The 20,422-nt window shown below is 51.4% G+C and overlaps 9 protein-coding genes across 9 annotated transcripts; 5 read left to right on the top strand and 4 right to left on the bottom strand.

Moving 5' to 3' along the window:
- Window positions 1-44: 44 nt before the first annotated feature.
- On the bottom strand, window positions 45-1,353 carry COCSADRAFT_168623 (uncharacterized protein; the record flags this gene model as incomplete). Its single annotated transcript, XM_007698896.1, has 3 exons — window positions 45-1,098; window positions 1,164-1,225; window positions 1,345-1,353. The coding sequence occupies 3 exons, from the start codon at window positions 1,351-1,353 to the stop codon at window positions 45-47; spliced, it is 1,125 nt and encodes a 374-aa protein (XP_007697086.1).
- A 942-nt stretch (window positions 1,354-2,295) lies between these two features.
- COCSADRAFT_34234 (uncharacterized protein) lies at window positions 2,296-2,673 on the top strand. Its single transcript, XM_007698381.1, has one exon. It carries the CDS (start codon window positions 2,381-2,383, stop codon window positions 2,636-2,638), a length of 258 nt encoding a protein of 85 aa, XP_007696571.1. The 5' UTR covers window positions 2,296-2,380; the 3' UTR covers window positions 2,639-2,673.
- A 622-nt stretch (window positions 2,674-3,295) lies between these two features.
- Window positions 3,296-5,553, bottom strand: COCSADRAFT_352308 (uncharacterized protein; the record flags this gene model as incomplete). Its single annotated transcript, XM_007698895.1, has 5 exons — window positions 3,296-4,345; window positions 4,406-4,944; window positions 4,985-5,233; window positions 5,289-5,490; window positions 5,536-5,553. 5 exons carry the CDS (start codon window positions 5,551-5,553, stop codon window positions 3,296-3,298), a joined length of 2,058 nt encoding a protein of 685 aa, XP_007697085.1.
- A 241-nt stretch (window positions 5,554-5,794) lies between these two features.
- Window positions 5,795-7,158, bottom strand: COCSADRAFT_82103 (uncharacterized protein; the record flags this gene model as incomplete). The annotated part of the gene is made up of 4 exons (XM_007698894.1): window positions 5,795-5,922; window positions 5,971-6,670; window positions 6,721-7,003; window positions 7,046-7,158. Coding segments are annotated over 4 exons (1,224 nt in total), but the record flags the coding sequence as incomplete, so codon positions are not given.
- A 683-nt stretch (window positions 7,159-7,841) lies between these two features.
- Window positions 7,842-12,398, top strand: COCSADRAFT_136389 (uncharacterized protein). Its single transcript, XM_007698893.1, has 7 exons — window positions 7,842-8,297; window positions 8,365-8,987; window positions 9,037-9,145; window positions 9,192-11,306; window positions 11,363-11,662; window positions 11,725-11,854; window positions 11,908-12,398. Exons 1-7 carry the CDS (start codon window positions 8,289-8,291, stop codon window positions 12,018-12,020), a joined length of 3,399 nt encoding a protein of 1,132 aa, XP_007697083.1. The 5' UTR covers window positions 7,842-8,288; the 3' UTR covers window positions 12,021-12,398.
- Window positions 12,399-12,525: 127 nt separating this feature from the next.
- Window positions 12,526-13,876, top strand: COCSADRAFT_136385 (uncharacterized protein). The gene is made up of 3 exons (XM_007698892.1): window positions 12,526-12,723; window positions 12,849-13,037; window positions 13,105-13,876. The coding sequence occupies exons 1-3, from the start codon at window positions 12,571-12,573 to the stop codon at window positions 13,396-13,398; spliced, it is 636 nt and encodes a 211-aa protein (XP_007697082.1). The 5' UTR covers window positions 12,526-12,570; the 3' UTR covers window positions 13,399-13,876.
- A 571-nt stretch (window positions 13,877-14,447) lies between these two features.
- COCSADRAFT_352286 (uncharacterized protein) lies at window positions 14,448-16,740 on the top strand (the record flags this gene model as incomplete). The annotated part of the gene is made up of 1 exon (XM_007698891.1): window positions 14,448-16,740. One exon carries the CDS (start codon window positions 14,448-14,450, stop codon window positions 16,359-16,361), a length of 1,914 nt encoding a protein of 637 aa, XP_007697081.1. The 3' UTR covers window positions 16,362-16,740.
- A 212-nt stretch (window positions 16,741-16,952) lies between these two features.
- Window positions 16,953-19,219, bottom strand: COCSADRAFT_111168 (uncharacterized protein). Its single transcript, XM_007698890.1, has 2 exons — window positions 19,032-19,219; window positions 16,953-18,973 (listed from the first exon to the last, which is right to left on the bottom strand). The coding sequence occupies exons 1-2, from the start codon at window positions 19,126-19,128 to the stop codon at window positions 17,163-17,165; spliced, it is 1,908 nt and encodes a 635-aa protein (XP_007697080.1). The 5' UTR covers window positions 19,129-19,219; the 3' UTR covers window positions 16,953-17,162.
- A 233-nt stretch (window positions 19,220-19,452) lies between these two features.
- Window positions 19,453-20,328, top strand: COCSADRAFT_81578 (uncharacterized protein; the record flags this gene model as incomplete). Its single annotated transcript, XM_007698889.1, has 1 exon — window positions 19,453-20,328. One exon carries the CDS (start codon window positions 19,453-19,455, stop codon window positions 20,326-20,328), a length of 876 nt encoding a protein of 291 aa, XP_007697079.1.
- Window positions 20,329-20,422: the final 94 nt, after the last annotated feature.

Raw genomic sequence — 20,422 nt, 5'->3', positions numbered from 1 at the left:
CCCATTAAATATTCTCGTTTTTCCAATCGTAATCTCATAATCGTTCAAACAATCTCCAAATCAAATGCCTCGCCATAGCCGTTGTAGCACACGCCCCGGTAATTCCATGTCGGACACTTTTCCTGCACATTACCACTCCGGTCCATGGCGCGGCTGTAAATCGTAACACTCTTGCCCTTGTCAATCTTGACTCTTGCCTTCCATAGTGCCCACGCCCACTTGAGCTCCACGTTTTTGGCGTCTTCGCCCTCGTACTCGTTAATCAGCTCAGCTTCCTCCCACGACTGTCCATCATCGACGCTAACCTCGACCTTGACAATGGGACCGTCTGCTCCACTGGGTAATGCGTAGCCCCTGACTTCGATTGTGCCGTCTGCATCTCGTTGCACGGTAGTTCCAGACTTTGGGATGCCGACAACGCTGTTGACTGGCATTTCCTCGATCGAACTCACTTTGCCCCACCATTCTTTTGCCTTTTCTTTGGAATCCGCCTCAGGAGGCAGAATCTTGTAGTCTTGCTGCTGGTAGTAATTCTGGCTCTCGCACATTTGAACGGATATCTGATCGAGCCACTTGACGCACCTGGCGCCAGCAATGCCGGGAGTGACAACGCGAACAGGAGCGCCACGGTTTGGCGTAAGTGGCTTGCCGTTCATCTCAAGAGCAATCATAATCGCATTCTCTGGATTCATCGCCCGTGAAAGCGGGATGCTGGCACCGTAGTAGCTGTCATCTTGTGTAGTCGTCTGGAAGCAAGCAAAAGCGACATGGGCTTCGCTCATTTTTCCCTCTTCAACTTTTACGCCGGCCTTGTCCAGGACGTCCTTTAGGAGAGGCCCACTCCACTTGCAGTTCATAACTGCGCCATCATACCAGTCTATGCCGCATACTTCCTTCAGTTTCGTTCGCATGGTATGGCGACGGTTCCCAGCACACTGCAGCGCACTAACAACATGGTGCTGTGGAAGTGCCTGAAGGTCTGCAATAGAAAGCGAAATCTCATGGTTTACGAGTCCGGTAACCGCTACTCGGTGCGTATCAATGTCAATGTACGGAATGGGCCCATGGTTACGATCGTAGCCGTCTTGTGTGATGAAGCTAGACCCACTATTAGCCCCCGGATTCACTCTTGCTCCACTGCGCTTGCGGCTATATAGAAGTACCTCTGAACGAGCTTGTCAAGCTCTGGCTCGCGATTTAGCGGCTTTTCGACCGAGTATACAAGCTATGACATCAGAGTCAGCCCTACGCTTCGTATAAAGACCAAAAACCCAGTCTGTATCCAAACTAGGTAACATAGTCTGCCGTTTTGGGCAAATTTGATGGCGAAAACGGGGCGTGTACCTGAACCATGGTGGTCGATTGTGGTATGGCGGCGATGGCGTGATTGAGTGATGGAAGGCGTAGACGAAAAGCAGCGGGACCGCGCAGGTATAAGCGACGGCCGTGGGGGCGGGGTAACGGCGGCTTCGGCTTTTTGGCTGGAACCACGTGTTGGTGCAATGAGGCAGGTGCAGAGGCGGTGAACGGGTAGCAGCGGTCTGGGGTCCTTGGTTGCTTGGAGATGCACAGATTTGAGATGGAAAGGAGGTCGAGGATTTATTGAATCCTGCACGATATGCTTTGATCGGCGTCATGGCGCTGGAATGGCAAGTGATTTTGGTGTTATCGGGGTCTACACGGTTGTTCTAGAATTGGGTTTGCCCATCTGCTTTTGTAGGGTCACTGCGCAATCGCCGTTATTCACTTCGGGGATTAGCTAATTTCGGGGTCTACGTCACGTCGGGGACTACTCGAGGACCACGCTCAATGGTCATGTCATAATATCCATTGAACTCATACGTTTTTTCTTGTCGTATACTCACTTATCAGAACACATTCCTTCTGCAACATCCCGATGATGCGGCCCTTTCTGTATATCGCCATTGGTTGAACCTCTTCTTGCCAGCCGCACATGCATACATCCCTCTCCACCTTATGCCCCAAGAACGTCTCGAGACTAGGTGTATCCGCATCAAGCCGATCCATTCTCTCATCGTGCTTATCTTATTGGGTTCTGTGTTGTGAAGGGTCTGACCGCTATCTCGAGGCACAGCACTGATGCTTCCGCCGCCGATCAATCCTTACGTATGGATCTCGTGAGATATCGCGTCTCGCTGTCTCATCCTTGAACGGCTGATCATCCCGTTGGAAGATCTGTCGATCCTGGTACAATTATGTCTTTACACCTCCGCAATCTGGCACATATAAGCCATCGATGAAGGGAAGTGGCGGTTTCGACAGACAATCTTCATGGGCTGGGAAATGCTGATATTCCTTCGTCTCCTGTTCAGGCAGGCCATCATCATCCTCACCATCAACTCTCCTCAACCCCCCCTCTATGACCTTCCATATTCCCCCTCTCCTCTTATCCACTCTCTCCCACTCCTTTTCCCTCTCCAAACCCTTCCACAATCTATCTTCTCCGCAGCCAATCCTACAACGCACACACCCCACCGAACACACATGCACCCGCGAAACAGCAACGCACCTACCCCCCTTCCTTGCTTCTTCCCTAGTACTAACCCCGCGAGTATCCCTCGGATCACGGCAAGCATCTCCAGCTACGAGCACCAACAATGAAATTACCACAATTTGAACAGGAATAAGGAGGATAGGTATGAGGATGGTAGCTGCATTCTTGCATGAATACCCTTCCATGGTTTCGTTTTGGGAGAGATGAAGGTAAGTAGGTGCTATGCTGAGTGCTTGACTAGGATTGCAGAGTCAATTTTCGTTTCAAATGGTAAATGGTATATGTATCATCTCATTGCGAACAGAAGCGGACATATATATACAGGTGATACCGAAATACTCTGTTTTCCGTTTGACCATGTTCGCTGGTTAGATACTGGGAAGAGCAGTTACTGCGAAGTAGTCGCATTCTGCGGTTGTCGATTTGATCATGGAAGATCCTCCAGAGAAACAAGGCATCTTACGAATGATGAGCTAATTAGAATGCTTGAAATGCGTTGGATTGGCCTGTGGCAAGACAGCTACGTTCACTCAACAGGCTGCGTTTGGTCCAACACGAAGTATTTTGCTAGCAACCCACAAACGAGCAGTGATGATCTTGCATTGGCACCTGAGTATCACATTTGTAAACGTTTGCCAAACCAACAACCCTTTGCTCAGGTGGGCCGCAAGAAGTCGAAGAAGGAATACCCACGATCAAAACAGCCGTACCAAACCTTCAACGATGATTCACTTCAACCGGCCCGAACGACACCCTTTGCAATCATCACATTTCCACCCCCTAGCCATCCATCTCCTCATCCAGGTCATCAACATCAGATGAGTGCCACTGTTCGGCATCGCTCTCTTCCAGAAATATCTTCTCAAAGCTCGCATCACCCCAGTCAGCTTGCTTCGTCGACTGACGCAGAGCCATCGCCTTGAATTCATGATAGTTGTGCTGGATAGTATGCTGTGACAGTTCCCATGGAGACTGGAATCCATTCCTGGCTTGGGCTATCGGCGATGTGTGAGTACCAGGGTGGCCAACTCCAAAAAGGTAGTTTCCATAGTCAGAGCTAGAGCCAAGCGTCGAAGGTGTAGACGGCGGCGTCGGATACGGTTCATTCCTTACCCGATCTGGGTTCTTGTAGATCACTTTCTCAGACTCATTTTGCAGTTGAGAAGATGGAGAATCGGTCTTGATTGATAGAGCGGCCGTGTTCGTTGAGATACCGGAATGGCGCGTCTCGCGTGTGCAAAATTCGTCATCAGGTGTGTCGTCCTGCGCTGGTTGAAGCATAAGATATGATAGGTTTGTAGGTGATGATTCGACCTGATTGTTAGCCATATCGGTCTTCTCTAACTTTCGGCGCTTAAGCTGGATATCTGAGGCACTATACATGCGGTCTTCGTCAGAACAGGTGGCGTTGTCTTCACACGATGAATTTGTGCGCTTTCTTGGTGCTTTTTGGTCGGGTTTCAACTCTAAATCGTGTACGTTGTACATCGAGACACCTGAGGCCGCGGATTCGGCATAGCCCTTCCAATAGCAGTACTCGCTATCGGGATTGGGGCCGCGGTCCACCAGCTCGACCAGAGAATCTGGAGGAGAAGTAGGGACATGCCGAAAACCATGCGACTGAAGAGAGTTGGTGCTTTTGTGTGGTGGTATAACCCATCTCAGTGTTGTCGGTGCTCCGTGGGTTTCCGTCACCGAATCAACTTCTCGGGCGTGTGCTAGTGCAACTTTGATGGCGTACCGCGATGTACGTTCGAAACGCACGTTTTCCGGAAAGGGTGTGATGATTTTAGCTTGTATTATTGTCTTCAACACGGCTGCAGTGTTGCCCTATAGTCAGTGGTCAGCAAAGCCAATGGAGTTGCCGTATCCTGGAGAGTTTCATCACACTTCCAACCTGTCTGGGGCCTGCATGCGGAAGAGCTTGGCCTTATGGTCCCATTTAGCTACGGAGGAAGACTTTGTCACAATATATTTGACATAACCGGGAAAGCTTTTGCATCCCGATGTTCCAGGCTCTTGAAGCATCGGGCGACAGGAAGGGGCAATAATATATTGAGCTTCTGGCTCTATCTGAGCAGGAGCAAGCTTGAAATCGAAGGCAGGGGGGTGCCAGGCTATATCGGTAGTGACAATGATCAACGGAAAGGAAAGCCAATCAATTGAATACTTGACGAACAGGCATGGTCCAGCTGGGGTGTTCTGAAAGCAGTCTTGTATGGAGATATAGTTGTAGACAAAGGTATAAAGATCGCCAGAACCAAGCGACCAGTGGAGGTTTCGCAGAGCAGGTTGGCTTGTACGCTCTTCGTAGAAGGCATCAATCATGTCATGAAGAAGACAGAAAACATTGATATTAATGAAGCATGCATAATTCTCGGGAAAAGACTGGATAAGACAGGGAAGAAGGGAAACTTGGTCGACACAATCTAGATCAGACTTAGTAGAGGTTGCAAGAAGGTAGAGGACCTGCCAATGCAATGGAGCCAAGCTCATTTCCATTTTCAGTGCCAGTGTAGAATAGATGGAGCATCTCCAGGAGTACACGATCACCTTTGCGTTTGCTCAATTGAATGATGGCAGTGCGTCGTAAGCGTTCTTCGATCCGCGAGACTAAGCACTGGTGGAACAAGGACTCCCAGAGCGTAAGCTCTCGAGCTTGCATGTAAGACATGACCTTCCAGCAAGATATCGTATCGAGATGACTGACAGCTGTTCCTAATCAGCATCACGAAGCTCTGGATGCGATCTGACACAAGTAAGATGTGCGCACCTTGCTGCATGACTTGTGACTTCCGTAGCCTTGGTTGGTACATCTTGTAAGGTGGTGCGTTTGAATTGGCAGCGAAACCGTGCATCTCCACGTCAAAAGTCACTTGAGCCAAGAGGGCTACTATATGCGGGCTCGCCACGGTCGTCGTAACTGGCGATGGATGAGCATGGCTGTCAGCGCCGACACTCGGGTGCAGCGGCGACTAGGGAAGTCAGTAATGCTCGCCAGGCGGGGCAGATATGCTTACAAGAAGTTCGGTAGACATGATGTATTGCTACGAATCAGTAGATGCGCGGGAATAATGCGGTGATCTGAAGATGGGCAACTGGTTAAGGAGCGGTGCTGGTGGTCTGGGATCATGCAGACGTTGGAACTCCTTACGGGTGGGTGGCCAATCGCGCCTTCCACTTATACTAACTGACGCACATGCAACACTCGCAACAACAATCAAATGCAGATGGCACCTTCCCAAATTGTAGTGCGGTGCGTGTTCCACACTAACCCGTCTATATGGCGTCCATGGAAGCGCGCGTGGTGAGGCGCTCGTTCTTGTTGCCCAGTTTGGATATCTGGAGAAAGGCATCAACTCCATAGCCTTCGAGACTATGTACTTCTAGACTTCCAGCCCAATATTCTAAGGACAGTCAGACACATGGAAGTGAGTCTGTTGTCATTTACTTACCTGCATACAGCCGCGACATTGGAAGCCCGATGCCGAGACGGAGATCTGGTGCACGACTGGTAAGCGAAGATAAAGAGCCGATGTGGTGGCCCGAGTCGCCATATTTTGATCGCGTGTCTTGCTTTTGCTGTATCTCTGCAGCAGACTCAGCGCCAGGCACTTGCAATTCCTGCAGCGTACCGAGGAGCTTTGGTACCCTCGCCAGATTCTCCATTCGCCTCTCGCGTCGCGGCCCTTTGCTGAAGCTCCACAAATAAGGCAGGACCTCATTCGGGATGCTACCACCTTGGTCAGAAATGCGGATGATGACGTGCTGCGAAGTCTCGCATATCAAAACTTCAATGGGTGGCAGCTTGGTGCCTTTGGATTTGGGCTGTTCAATGACGGCCTGGATTGAGTTGCGCAGCAATTCACCGATGATGTACTCGAGATGGCTCAAGATGTATGGAAACGTCGCGTCCACATGACCGTAGACTTTAATTTCGGGAATTGCAACATGGGGACCATAGGTGCGTCTTATCAGCTCCCGCATAGTCTTTCCGCAGTCTTCGACAATTTCCTTGGCGTTGCATCGCAGAAAGATCTCGCCAACGGCTTCTTGATCATGTGGAGGGTGCTTGGCCTGGGGGAAGTGCCAGGGCGAGTTGAAGGTTTCAGTGAGAGCAAGGTGTTGTTCTGCGATGACTCTTCGAGATATACGCTGATTTACGTCAGTATGGTTCGAGTGCGCGTGTGAGGGTAAAATCATACGGAGCGCAGCATGGTGGTCATGAACTTGTCGGTTTCCTCTGGCTTGATGAGGCCTCGCACCTCCAAGACACCTGTTGCAAGGCGGGGTATGACGGTCGCGTGCTCGGTCAGCGTCTCCTCAAGAACCTTGCAATACTTGTCATTGTCTTGCAGCGAGCGTATTTCGGGTATGCGACGAAAGCGCTCAAAGGCGCGCAAGTATGATTCGTAGACATGGGCAAGATGGGGATTGGCGACGACAACGTAGGGCAGGGTTTGGATATCGCGAAGACGATGGGCGAGCCTGCAGAGAGTCAGCAGGATGTTCTGGCAGGCAGGGCACCACGGTACGACCTGGTGGGAAGCTCCAATCTGCAGTAGTTGGCCGAGTCGAGCAGACGAGACTCGGTGAGAGTTCTTCCGAAGAAAGTCAACTGGCGCAAGCTTATGGGCCTGGCTTCACGCTGGACCCATCTGTATTCGGGCATCAGCTCTGGTAGCCATGGAGGATGAGTTGCTGATACGCAGCTTACTCGTCGAGGGCCGAAGACGGTCTCCATGCGGGCGCAACGGCTGCAGCATGCTGAGAGCGGGCTCGGGGTTGGGCAAGGGAAACTGGGCGAGGGAGTCTTCGCAAGCCATTGTAGCAGCGCCACACAGCCGGTGCAAGACGATGTTTTCCTACAATCATAGCTGCTGAGAGTCTCAGAGGCAAGTGTTTGGGTTACGAGGTTCTGCTGGCACTGCACATGGACACGGGCACATGTGACATTGAGCTCCGCAGTCGGGCGCACCACTGCTTTGGACGGGCGCACCTCAACACCTGAGATTTTCCGACTGTGCCAAAGTGCAGGCAGTCTACAGAGGACGCGTCGTCAGCGGATACAGACAGGCGCAATTCTACAACACAAAGTGTTCTGTGTGTGTTGCAAACGTCAATGGAGGCCGGGGGCATGGCATGATGTCTTGCCAGCCTCGGACGGGACGACAAACTGACGAATGACGTCGTGGGTCGGTGCTCTCCACCGTGAATAAACGCCAAGGCTGCACCACACTTGCAGGCAAGAGAGCTCGCTGGCTGGCTGGCTGGTGGCCGGCTTGCAAGTCCTGTTCTCCCCCGGCTTCTGTCTTTGTGTGCCGCAGACTGCCCTCTCCTAAGCCCTCCCGCCTAAGTACACTACATCCTCCTACCCCTACGTACATAATTTATTTTTATTTTTTTAGGACCGTGGCAGGGCGATAATCCCATCGTCACGTCTCCACAGCCGCCACCTTTTAGCGAGACAGCCATCCTTGCTCGTGTGTCGCTCGCGCGCATCTGCTTCCGCCCGCCTGCAACTTCGTTCCTTTCAGACTGAGACAGCGACTGGCGCGCAGCTTCCCTCGGCCACCAACCCTGCGTTGAGCGCACACCATCGTGCCTTCCCGCCCGCCACCCACTCCGGAAGCTCCTTCTCTGCCGGCCTCCTGCTTCCTGCCGCTGCTGCTGCTGTTGCTGCTGTTGCTGCCTGTCTGTCCCCGCCGCCACCACCACCACCACTACCTCTACCACTACTATCTCCCGCTGCTGCCGGGCCCGAGCAGACACCATGGACCAGGTGAGCTTGCGCCCTCGGCTGCACATCGACACAATGCCCCAACATGCTGACCCCACTGTGCCTGCAGCTTGAGAGTGACATGCTCGTCGACCACGAGTACGACGAAAAGGCCGACGTTGCCATCATCACGCCCGACACGGACGATGCCATGGACGACGACGTCGACGCCGATGCCGAACCCCGCGCAGACGAGTACGATGCTTTCATGAAGAGGCATATGCCCAAGACGGCCGAGTATGAAACAGAGGCCGAGGCTTACCACACCTGGGAGATCAGAGACTGGCGGACACTTACTAGGCGTGAACACGGCCCCATATTCGAGTGCGGTGGACATCCCTGGCGTATCCTCTTCTTCCCCTACGGTAACAATGTCGACTTTGCCTCCTTCTATCTCGAGCAGGCCTACGACGAGAAGCAGATGCCCGAGGACTGGTATGCCTGTGTAGAGTTTATGCTCGTCCTATGGAACCCAAACGACCCCAGCATCTTCACCACACACACCGCACACCACCGCTTTACCGCCGACGAGGGCGATTGGGGCTTCACACGCTTCGCCGAGCTTAGGAAGCTCTTTAGCAACTCATGGGAGGATCGTGGCCGGCCAATGGTTGAGGACAATGCTGCCAATGTGACGGCATACGTCAGAGTGCTCAAGGACCCCACTGGTGTGCTATGGCACAACTTCATCAAGTGAGTCTTGGCATTGCGACGTGAAAAGCCTCGCTTCTGACTTGTCTAGCTACGACTCGAAGAAGGAAACCGGCATGGTTGGTCTCAAGAACCAGGGCGCAACATGTTACCTGAATTCGCTTCTCCAGTCCCTGTTCTTCACGACGGCATTTCGCCAAGTAGGTACCAAGCCTGAGCCAACAATACTTCTGCTGACCTTGGTAGGCCGTATATCAAATCCCCACTGCGGAAGAGGCCGACCGTTCGAATAGCGCATACGCCCTGCAGAGGCTTTTCTACCTCTTACAAACATCAACCACCGCCGTAGGAACTACGGAATTGACTCACTCTTTCGGTTGGGACTCTAAGCAGATTTTTGAGCAACAAGATGTGCAGGAGCTATCTCGCGTGCTCATGGACAAGCTCGATGAGAGAATGAAAGGCACAGAGGCTGAGGGTGCCTTGACAAAAATGTTTGTTGGCAAGATGAAAACCTACATATCATGTATTAACGTCGACTACGAATCTTCTCGCGTTGAGGAATTCTGGGATATTCAATTGAATGTGAGCGGCAACAAGAACCTCGACGACAGCTTCAGAGACTACGTTCAAGTCGAAACTATGGACGGTGAAAACAAATATTTTGCAGAGGGTTTTGGGCTACAGGACGCCAGAAAGGGTGTTATTTTCGAGAGCTTTCCGCCCGTGCTACATCTCCAACTAAAGCGTTTCGAGTACGACTTCCAGCGCGACGCCATGATGAAGGTCAACGATCGTTACGAATTTCCAGAGGTTTGGGACGCCGCACCATACCTCTCCGAGGGCGCCGACCGATCAGAGTCGTGGGTATATCACCTTCACGGCGTTTTGGTTCACAGCGGTGATCTCAATGCTGGCCATTACTACGCTTTTCTCAAGCCTACCAAGGATGGACACTACTACAAGTTTGACGACGACCGCGTCACACGCGCCACGCTCCGGGAGGCGCTCGAGGAAAACTTTGGTGGCGACTATGTGCAAGCCAACGGAAACACCGGCCAGCGGAATCCTTACACACGAGCCTGGTCTGCAAAGCGCTCCATGAGCGCTTACATGTTGGTCTATATCAGAGAGACAAGACTCGATCAGGTTCTTATGGACAGTAAGGCTGTAGAGCCTCCCAAGCATCTGGCCGAGCGACTTGCTGAAGAACGGGCCGCCTTGGAGCGCAGGAAGAAGGAGCGCGAGGAGGCGCATCTCTACATGGACGTTGCCGTCGCATCCAACGATCAATTCAGCGTCTACCAAGGATTCGACATAGTGCCGTGGAAGAACGAGGTAGAGACGCCCGCTAGCCCAAAGATCTACCGAGTTCTCCGAGCGACTACAATGGCCGACTTTGCGGCGACCGTTGCTCAGGACTTGGGAACGCAGGCCGATATGCTACGTCCGTGGTCCATGGTTAACCGACAAAACGGTACTGTTCGCCCTGATACGGCTCTGGAGTTCCCTGAAATGACGGTCGAAGAGGCCGCTAGTAAGCATGGCACAAAGCAGGCACAGTTCAGAATGTGGATCGAAAAGGCCGAGGACCGCGATGAGACTGGCGCACCGATATTTGGTGAACGGTTGGTGGATCTCAAGGGCCAGGCTAACAACCGCCCACTGATGATCTTCCTGAAGCACTTTGACGCCAATCAACAAAGCCTATTTGGCATGGGCACCTTCTATGCCGCGTACCAAGACAAAGTGTCCGACCTTACACCTACAATTCTGAAGATGATGGGATGGCCTGCTGGAACGCAGATCAAGCTCTCAGAAGAGATCAAACAAAACATGATCGAAGCAATGAAGCCCAAGGTAACATTGGCGGCCTCTGAGATCCAAGACGGCGACATCATAACAGTCCAACGCGTACTCAATGAAAAAGAAGCTGCACAAATCACCGCGGCAGGAGGCTATACCGAAGCCAAGGAATTCTACGATTATTTACTTAACAAGATTAACATTGAATTCGTGCCAAGGGTACCGGAAGCAGATCTGCCGACCTTTTCCTTGACTCTCAGCAAAAAGATGGCGTATGATCAGTTCGCTAGCAAAGTAGCGGAGCACCTCAAGACTGACCCCAACCACCTCCGCTTCACCACCGTTAGCACTACTGGTAAACCCAAGCAAGCCATCAAATACAGCGCCACTTCAACACTAAACAACATCCTTTTCCCTGGTCCATACAACTACTCGGCGAGTGCTATGCAGCGAAACGATGCGCTGTTTTACGAAGTGCTGGATATGAGCTTGAAAGAGCTGGAGCAGAGGAAACCCGTCAAGGTGACATGGCTGCCTGACGGACTCAGCAAAGAGGTGAATACTCATGTACATCGTATTCAGTTATGCTTTTCATTACTAACACGAAACAGGAGGAACACACGTTGATGGTACCGAAGAACGCCCAGGTTTCTGATCTTCTCGAGGCTTTGCAAAAGAAAGCCGGTATCAGCGACGAGATAATGCAAAACACACGGGCATACGAGGCTCACATGCACAAGTTCCACAAGGTCCTTCCACCAGATCATTCCATCATGGGCCTCTACGATTACACCCAAATCTTTGTCGCTCCTTACTCGGATGACGAGTCGGCAAAGAAGATTACAGTCTTTCACTACGACAAGGAACCCTCAAAACCACATGGAGTTCCATTCCAACTCTCGATCAAAGAGGTAGGTTATGCCCCCAATATGATGTAGCACTGCACGACCGATGCTGACGTGTGTGGGTGTAGGGCGAGCCGTTTAGCGAGACCAAACAGCGACTTTCAGACTTCACCAAGATCAAGGGCAAGCAACTGGATAAGATCAAGTTTGCTCTTGTAAGCAGGTCGCAATACTCGAAGCCAGAGCCTTTAGATGATGGTAAGGCATTGTCCTATTGTATTCCTCAGTTAGCACACACTGACAGATTGCAGACGATGTATTATGGGACGTAATAGCAGGGCGCGACGATGTTTCGCTAGGACTTGACCATCCAGCCAAAACACGGACGCTCTGGGGCAAGACAGACTCCATCTTCATTCGTTGAAGCCTAGAAATAGCAGTGTAGGATATCACGAGACCGCCAGAGCCATTGCACGTTGCGGCGACATCACATTTTTAGCAAGAGCAGAAGATACATGTCTGGATTGCTAAGCGGGGTAGGGTGCATTGCGCGCATTCAAGAAGCATTGGCGCAGGAAGCTTTGAGGTATTGCATAGGCGGAGTCGCATGCGTGAACAAGTGAGCGCAGGCGTCAAGATGTTTGTAGCGTGTTATTTGGATCACGTGTAGCGTGTGCATCGTGCAGACCAGGATAGCAGAAGTAACATTATGGCTTGATTGTTAGTCTGACCGCATACTTTACACATGTATGTACTACATACATATGTACAACTACGTACTGATGATCTACGGGAAGCCATGTTCCTTCGCTCTCATTCGCCACTCTTGCTAGTAGTAGTCCCCCGCGCCCGCGCTTTCCCCTGTCGCACATCCCTGCATCGGCAAAATGTGGTGCCGACGTTGTCGACAGCTGGAACTTAGCAACACCAGAACACCCAAGAACCAAAGCAGTCGTCTTACGCCAACACACACGATGCGCGGGTTTCTTACGCTACTCAGCGTTATGCTGACCTACACCACTGCGGTGTATGCTACCGCTCTCACCTACAAAATGGATGCACACGAAGTAGCCTGCTTCTTCGCAACCACTGTGAACAAGGGGACTAAGCTGGCCTTTTACTTCGCTGTACGTCTAGTCCTGAACTTACAATTGCACTCTCTCCATGGACTTCAATGTTCATACTCGGGAATCGTACAATACACAGCATGATCAGTAGTTCATGAAAGCAAGACTGACGAGTATGCGAATAGGTACAATCCGGTGGTTCGTTCGATATCGACTACAAAGTCACCGGTCCTGGAGACAAAGTCATTATCGATGGTACAAAGGAACGTCAGGGTGACTTTGTCTTCACCGCGAATGACGTTGGAGAGTACAAATTCTGTTTCAGCAATGAGATGAGCACATTTGCGGAGAAGGTGGTAGATTTCGAGATTGCCGTACGTCTTTCCCTGATTCATACCCTCTCGCCTGACCTACTCCTACTGACCCTCTTTGCGCACACAGGTCGAGAACGAAGCCGCCCGCGCCAAGATTCCTTCCAAGCAGGGCTCCTCCCCTGAGCAAACCTCCGTAATCGAAGAGTCCATTCTCAAGCTTTCAGCCCAACTCTCAACCATTTCGCGCAACCAAAAGTACTTCCGCACGCGCGAGAACCGCAACTTTAGCACTGTCAAGAGCACCGAGAAGAGGATATTCAACTTCAGTCTGATGGAGTCAGGCCTGATTGTGACCATGGCAGCTCTCCAGGTCTTCATTGTCCGATTCTTCTTCCAGGGTGCTAGGAAAGGTATTATATGATATCTGCACAAGTTTGGTTGCAATTCAAGTTGTTGCAGGCTGACGTGTATTGGTAGGTTACGTCTGAGCGTTCCTGCATTGTTCTGGTCAGAGTTGAAAGATTATATGCACACATAAAGCGCGGGCACTTGGCATTGTTATATATGTGGGCGAGTAGAGTGAGTGTTTTGTTTTGGACTGTCTCTTTAAGGCGCTACTGGGACTTGAATCACGTGTACCAACATCCTCGTTCCTATAGGGCTTATCGGGCCATCGACTAGGGATGAGAAGAATGCTATTGAGATATTCAAGGGTTCACTATCAGTTCACAATGTTGTAGTATGCCAATGGCATCACTAGCCACATGTTCATCATTGTTAGTCGGGAGATTTGATAGCGACCGGTAGCGAATCGCACGAACGCACACTCCGCAATACTGCTCACGCGCTACAATAGTGTTGTTGCCTTTTCGATAAAATCTGATAACAGAGTTATTCATACTACTCCTGGCGCATTGCATATGTGGGAATGCGCTAGATGTTCGCCCTCGTGGTACAGACCGCCCCGTGCATATTCACCTCACTCACTACATTGATGCCTTAGACAAAAATGGAGAGCCCGACGACATGGTCATCTGTTCTTACCTTCACTTAGTACAAAACATGTCTATACATCTTTATAAGATAGATAAGCTTTAGCAGATTCTCGGTCATTGTCGACTTGCGCTATTCAAATTGTCGCTTGGTCCTGCAGTCCCATTACCTGTTTGGCGCGACCTTCCAAGTCAACTTCACCTTGTTTATTCACTTAACTCCTTCCAAATCTCTTATCTCCACCCGACTCTCACGTCTCTCCCCACCACCCATCTTTATTTCATCATCCCACGCGGCGATCAGTACTTCTTCCTTATTCCGATTTACTTAATTGACAGTCGTATCGGTATTGATATAGAAGACTTCACTCTTGGCGCTTTGGCTCTGTGGCAGTCTTTGGATGTCTTCACTTCCAGAGGTGCAACACCGCGTTCCCCATACCCATCTTCAGACCTGTTATCGCATCAACTATCTGTCATGGATGACCGCTACACCTTCCAGGCAAGTCAAGCGTCCAACAACAGTCACATGAACGACAGTAGTAGCTACCGAGTTCCGCCACCAACTGTGTACCCCGTACAACCATTTCGGCCGCCTATGATATCAATGTCTCCGACAAACATCCCCCCACAGCAGGTAGTGTTCAGGGACAACTACACTGCACTGACCTACACCAGGGACCAAATGGTCCAGTACATCTGGAGGCGGGATCTACAGAATGGGAAGCTTGTGATACGACAGGCTAAGGGACTGTTAAATCCCGGCAGTTACACGGATCTGACCACTGGTACAAAATATACACACCAGCAGATGATCGATTTGACGGGGAAGATACTAGCGGAACATCTTTCCAGGTCGAAGCCTCAAGTCAATCAAGTCCAGCCATTCCAGGCCGTGCAAGGACAACAGATGCAGTCCTCGATGCAACCAAGTCCCGTTGGATACCCTCCACGTGGGTACACAGATGGACAAGCGATTCAGTCGCAACAAAGACAAGAGATACTGGACCAACAGTTCGTAGAGCAACAGGCGCGGATGACACAGCAATCGCTACCACAGCAACAATTGTATCCACCTACGCAGCCATCGTCGCATGTGTCAAATGCAGGACAGTCCACTTTTATCGATAAGTTTGGTCGCCAGTGGAGCAGAGCACAGTATGAGGAACTTGTTCGGCGCCAATATGTACAGAAGGCACAAGCATCGGCAGCAATGAGTTCTGGACTGGCGCCACAGTTCCAGCAATCCCCACAGACATCGTCGCCCATGATGATGAACTCAAATAACTCTTGGTATGCGAATGATATGTACAATAAAGTGGTGCCCCAAAAGCACTCGAATCTACTTCAGCGCCAGACAGGCAACATAGGACCACCTCCAGTACCTGCAAACTCAGGAGCTCAACAGCAACGCTCGTATATGCCGCCGCCGGTGACTAAGAGTTCACAAAAGCCTCCAACCACGGACCAGTCTGGTCGACAATGGACACAAGAGCAGTGGGAAAAGGTCGAGAAAGGTCGAGAGTCTAAGAAGATCCTCATTCCATCTAGTCAGGCAACAAAAGCTTCTGTCCCAGGAAACCCTACTACGCAGCAAGCAGTATACAAGCAGAGCTTGAGCAAGATCCAAAAGCAGCCTTCCCGCCAGCCAGCATCCAGCGTAGCGCAGCCTAAGAGGCCGTCATTCATGCAGTCTGCCAAGCAAGCAGTGCCTCGCGAAGTGAAAGTGACTGGCAAAGACGTAACAAACGAATCCCTCAACTTCACCTCCAACTCAACCAGCCTCGCCCCAGTCCCTCAAAGCAATCAACCAGACCAAGTCTCAATGTCCAAACAGCCCAACATTGCTTCCAACACCGCACCTGCACCAAACTCACCCCCCGTCTCCACCCAACCCACCACCATCAGCCAATGGGACGTAGAAAACGGCCGCCACATCTACGACTCGATGACTTTGTTCGTCTCTTCGCGCCAAGAAGCTTACCATGAAGGCCTCGCGAAACTCAAGGCTGCCACCGCCACTGTCAACACCGCTAGCAGTACAGCTGCCAGCAATGCTGTTAACAACACTACTACCAACGCTGTCAACCGCACCGTCGACAACCCCACTGCCAACATTGCCCATTCTACCAACAAATATGCACCCCTTTCCTTCCCTCACTTCGACCCCTCCATCTTCGCCACAGTCAAACACCCCCAGTACACTGGCTTCAACGACTTCTCCGAGCTCAACGACGACGTATTGGCCGAGGTGAACAATCAAGTGTTGCTAAAGAAAATTTGTACGGTAGATCCGGATGGTGCGCTCCGAGCGCCAGAGCCGAGGTGGGTGAGTGAGGAGAGGGCGAAGTTGGAGTGGGAGATTCGTATGGTTTCGGGGAAGTATGCTTGAGGTATAAGCGGGGGAGGTTGGATGATTTAAGGTTTTCCTTTGTTTATGACTTTTTTTTTGTTTTGTTCTAGGGTATATGGCTGGGAAGTTTCTTCTCTTTCTTTCTTTCTGTCTTTTTTCTTATTTTATTCTGGGATCTGGGCTATGTTCCGCTAACGGTTCTGGCGCCCGGGACTCTCTGGAATCTAGAGGATTTCCTCTGGGTCGATCTTTTCTTTCTTTCTTTTGTTCTTAGTATTAGGGCTTTATGGGAGATTTCTAATGGATGGGCTTGGGTTTGAACTGGGCGTTTGGGCGTTCCTTTTCCTTTTACTACAGATATTGCTGGCCTCGTCGGCTTCGGATTTGCGCGGACGAGATGAAGTACATATAGTTATTTTAATAAATTGGGTCTGATGGGTAGATCAGGCGGTAGTTACTTCCTTACTACATCATGATGAAATCGAAAAACAGGGTTCGTGTACAAGGGTTTCCGCGATGAAAATCTGATGGGTTAGGAGAACAAAGGATGCAGCTTTGTGCAATACGAACATAGTCATGGATCACAAAGAGGAAGGACAACGACCGTAGATGCAGTAGACATATCAAGATGATGAGCAAGAAAAAAAGCATTCAAACGCCCGTGATTTGGTATCTCATGTGGCCAAAAAGAAAGTATAGACAGTTCCCACTCACTCCATACGCTATGCCAAGTCCCGAAATGCACCCCAGCCTCAGTGTTTGACGCCACTATGCAATGAAAAACGTATCCAAAGTCCAAGGTTCTTTTATCATCCAACCCGCATGCAAACAATCAATGTCTTATCCTTCATCCGAGTCAACTACCATGCTCTCGCCAAAAGCGCTGATATCTTCGGCTGCTCCACCTTGTGCATGACGCCTCCTGCGGCTTCGTCTGCCCGCGACGCGATTTTGTTCAATCTCCCGTAGCTTACCACTCATTCGGCGCTCCAGCTCTTCAATCTCTTCGTTCTCTTCTGTTTCGCCTGGAAAGGTTGATGCAGCAGCCGGGTTGGACTGCGCATGTCCGCTATCGGATTCGTTGACTTCCAAAGCGCGGTTGAGGAGATCAGTGGCCATAGGGTCTTGAGGCGCGACGGCAAGGGCTTCATGCAGGGTGACAATGGCGTCCCAGCTACGGTCCATGTTAAGGAGTACTAGTGCTTTTGCCGCAAATACGCTGGGATCCTTTGTGCCATGACGAAGGACGTCGTCGAAAGTGGCGAGTGATTCGCTATATTTCTCATGCTTGCGAAGGGCGTGAGCAAGGTTTATCCGCGTGGGTATCCAAGTATCGGGATCTGCTTCATTTTGCTCTGAAAAGGCAAGTGCCCGGCGGAAGAAGTGTATGGCGTCTACAAGTTGCCCCTCATGGAAATAGACAACGCCCATTTCATTAAGTAGGCAGGGATCGTTTTCACACAAATCATATGATGTCTTGAGATACTCTTTTGCCAAGGTCAGGTTGTTCAGTTGGAGGTTCTGCATGCCGAGGAACATCTGGGGTAGGTGGGAGCCTTGGAATAATCGTGCAGCAGTCGAGTAGGCAGAAATGGCCTGGTCGTGCTCGCCTTCAGCAGCAAAGGTATGTGCGAAGCCAATCCATGCGGGACCAAAGTGCGGATCCATCATAGACGACTTTGAGAAGTATCGACGCGCTTCGGCTATGCGTCCGATTGCGAGATAGTATGTGCCGACGGCGAACCACACGCACGGCTCCGAGGGATGTGTGTCCGCAAGCTCATGGGCGAGGAGAAAGAGTGTGTTTTTCTCGCCCAGTTCGTGTAGAGATGCTATATGTATGGGCATGATATTGAAATTATATTTGTCGTTGGAAAGAACGGATGAGGTAAGAGCAAGGGTATCGCGGAATCTACACAGGGTAAACATGAGGTCGGCCTTGGAGAGAACAATATCTGGGTTCTCGCCGAGGTTGTAGTGAGTGGTAAGGGTCTCGGTGGCATTTGCAAACTCCTCAGGTCTGGTGTACTTTGACAGACGGGTAGTATAGAGTGTTTTTGTAAAGGAGGCGGCTTCTTGCGACAGCGAGGGATTGCTGGAGACGTTGATGGTGTCAAAGTTGAGCGACTCGAGAAATTTCCACTCCTCATCCGGGGCCATGAGCGAGTTAGACATGAGAGCGTCGAAGGCCTCAAAACACTGGACGTCAATCTGGACGGCCGTCTTGTAGCACTCTTTTGCGCGGTCGAACGAGTTCAGCTTGGCATAGCAAACGCCACGCAGGTAGCACATGGCAGCCTCGGACTTGATGTTATCGGCATTCTCGCGGTCGCGCTCCTCGCTCGTGGGCAGGCGCTCGTTGCGCGAACCAGAGCGGTGATGGCGGGGGCCATGGCGTGTATTTACATGGACATGGCGCAACTTGGTACGGGCGCTGTCTGGGGCAGCAATGAGATGGGTGGGGTTCTTGTCGCCGAGGATATGCAGAGCGTCATCCGTCTTGCCCAATTTGATGGCGCAGTGGGCGGCGAGGTATCGGCATTGGGGAGTGCGGTCAATCAAATTGCCGCGCGCAAGCAGGGCCTGGGTACGGTTGTAATTGCCAGTGGTGAAGTGGACCTGAGCCAGCCAAAAGGCATCTTGGTCATCGTCTGTGGGGTGTCGTGAGCGGCCAGGGTAGTAGTGGTGGGTGAGGGTAGGGTAGCATACCAGTGAGGGCCAGCAGCTTGTCGGCAACAAAGATGGCCGTGTCGTACTGGCAGCGGTTGAGGGCCTCCTGGCGCCATTCGCGAAGATAATTTTCCATGGTGCCGAGCTGCTGTGGCCATGTGCTAGGGGAGTAATCGACGCGTGGGAGGGTGGGTCTTTTGGTGGATTAAGACAAATGAGTGATTGTGTATATTACATGTGTAAGTCCATGCACACAAAGGCGACGCGCGGGCGCCAGCATGACACGAAAGCACATGTTTGCGGGGTTACCGCGAACTTGATGATTGGTCAGTTGTGTTAGTCAGCAAAATTAGCTTCGCTGGGAATAATAGGTTGCCGCTCCCTCTCAACCTCGTACAACACCACACAACACCACACAACACTTCGACAGAGAACTCGCCCAAGGCACCCATCGCCCACCATGTCCGAACGAAAAGTTCTCACCAAATACTACCCTCCAGATTTCGACCCTTCCAAAATCACCCGCCAGCGCGGTCCTAAGAATGCAGGACCCAAGCTCATGACCGTCCGCCTTATGGCGCCCTTCTCCATGAAATGTACGCACTGTGGCGAGTTCATCTACAAAGGCCGCAAATTCAACGCTCGCAAGGAGACCACCGACCAAAAGTACTACAACATTGCCATCTTTCGCTTCTATATCCGCTGCACCCGTTGTTCTGGCGAAATCACCTTCAAAACCGACCCCAAGAACATGGACTACGAATGCGAGCGCGGCGCAAAGCGCAACTTTGAACCCTGGAGAGAAGCCAAGCTCAATGAGGAAACAGAGGAGGAGCGCTTGGATCGCCTTGAGAAAGAAGAGGCAGAGCGCGACGCCATGAAGGAGCTCGAGACAAAAGTAGTCGATGCCAAGACCGAAATGGCCATTGCTGATGCTCTCGATGAAATTCGCTCGAGGAATGCGCGCCTAGAGAAAGCAGAGAGCCTAGGTACTCGACCCGACGTCCAACCTGATGCTGCCGGTGAGCGCAGGAAGAAACAAGATGAAGAGGACGCCGAGGCAGCACGACAGGCTTTTGCTAGTCGGAGCATGCCAGATATTGGTGAGGAAGCTATCGACGAGGATATGATGGATGTCCCAATAGACTTGCCTGTTGTCGCATCCTTCAGCAAGAAGCCAAAAGAAAAGAAGGACTTCAGCGCCGCGCTTGGCATCAAGAAGAAGGCCCAGGCACCAACTCCGACCCCGGCCCCTCAACCTCAAGTTAAATCAGCCCAGCCACCATCGAAGCTGTCTACCATGCTTGTCCCCGGCTATGACAGCGATAGTGACTGAGATGAATCTAGCGCCACGATGATGCCAATACAGCTTCACATCCAAACCAACTCTGTTCCGAGCCTCAGACATGCATGAGAATTGCTATCAAGCC

This window comes from Bipolaris sorokiniana (assembly GCF_000338995.1).
Source record: "Bipolaris sorokiniana ND90Pr unplaced genomic scaffold COCSAscaffold_3, whole genome shotgun sequence".
Classification (NCBI taxonomy): Eukaryota; Fungi; Ascomycota; class Dothideomycetes; order Pleosporales; family Pleosporaceae; genus Bipolaris; species Bipolaris sorokiniana.
Note: the sequence above shows the minus strand (reverse complement) of the source record. Positions and strands in the feature narration are given on the sequence as shown.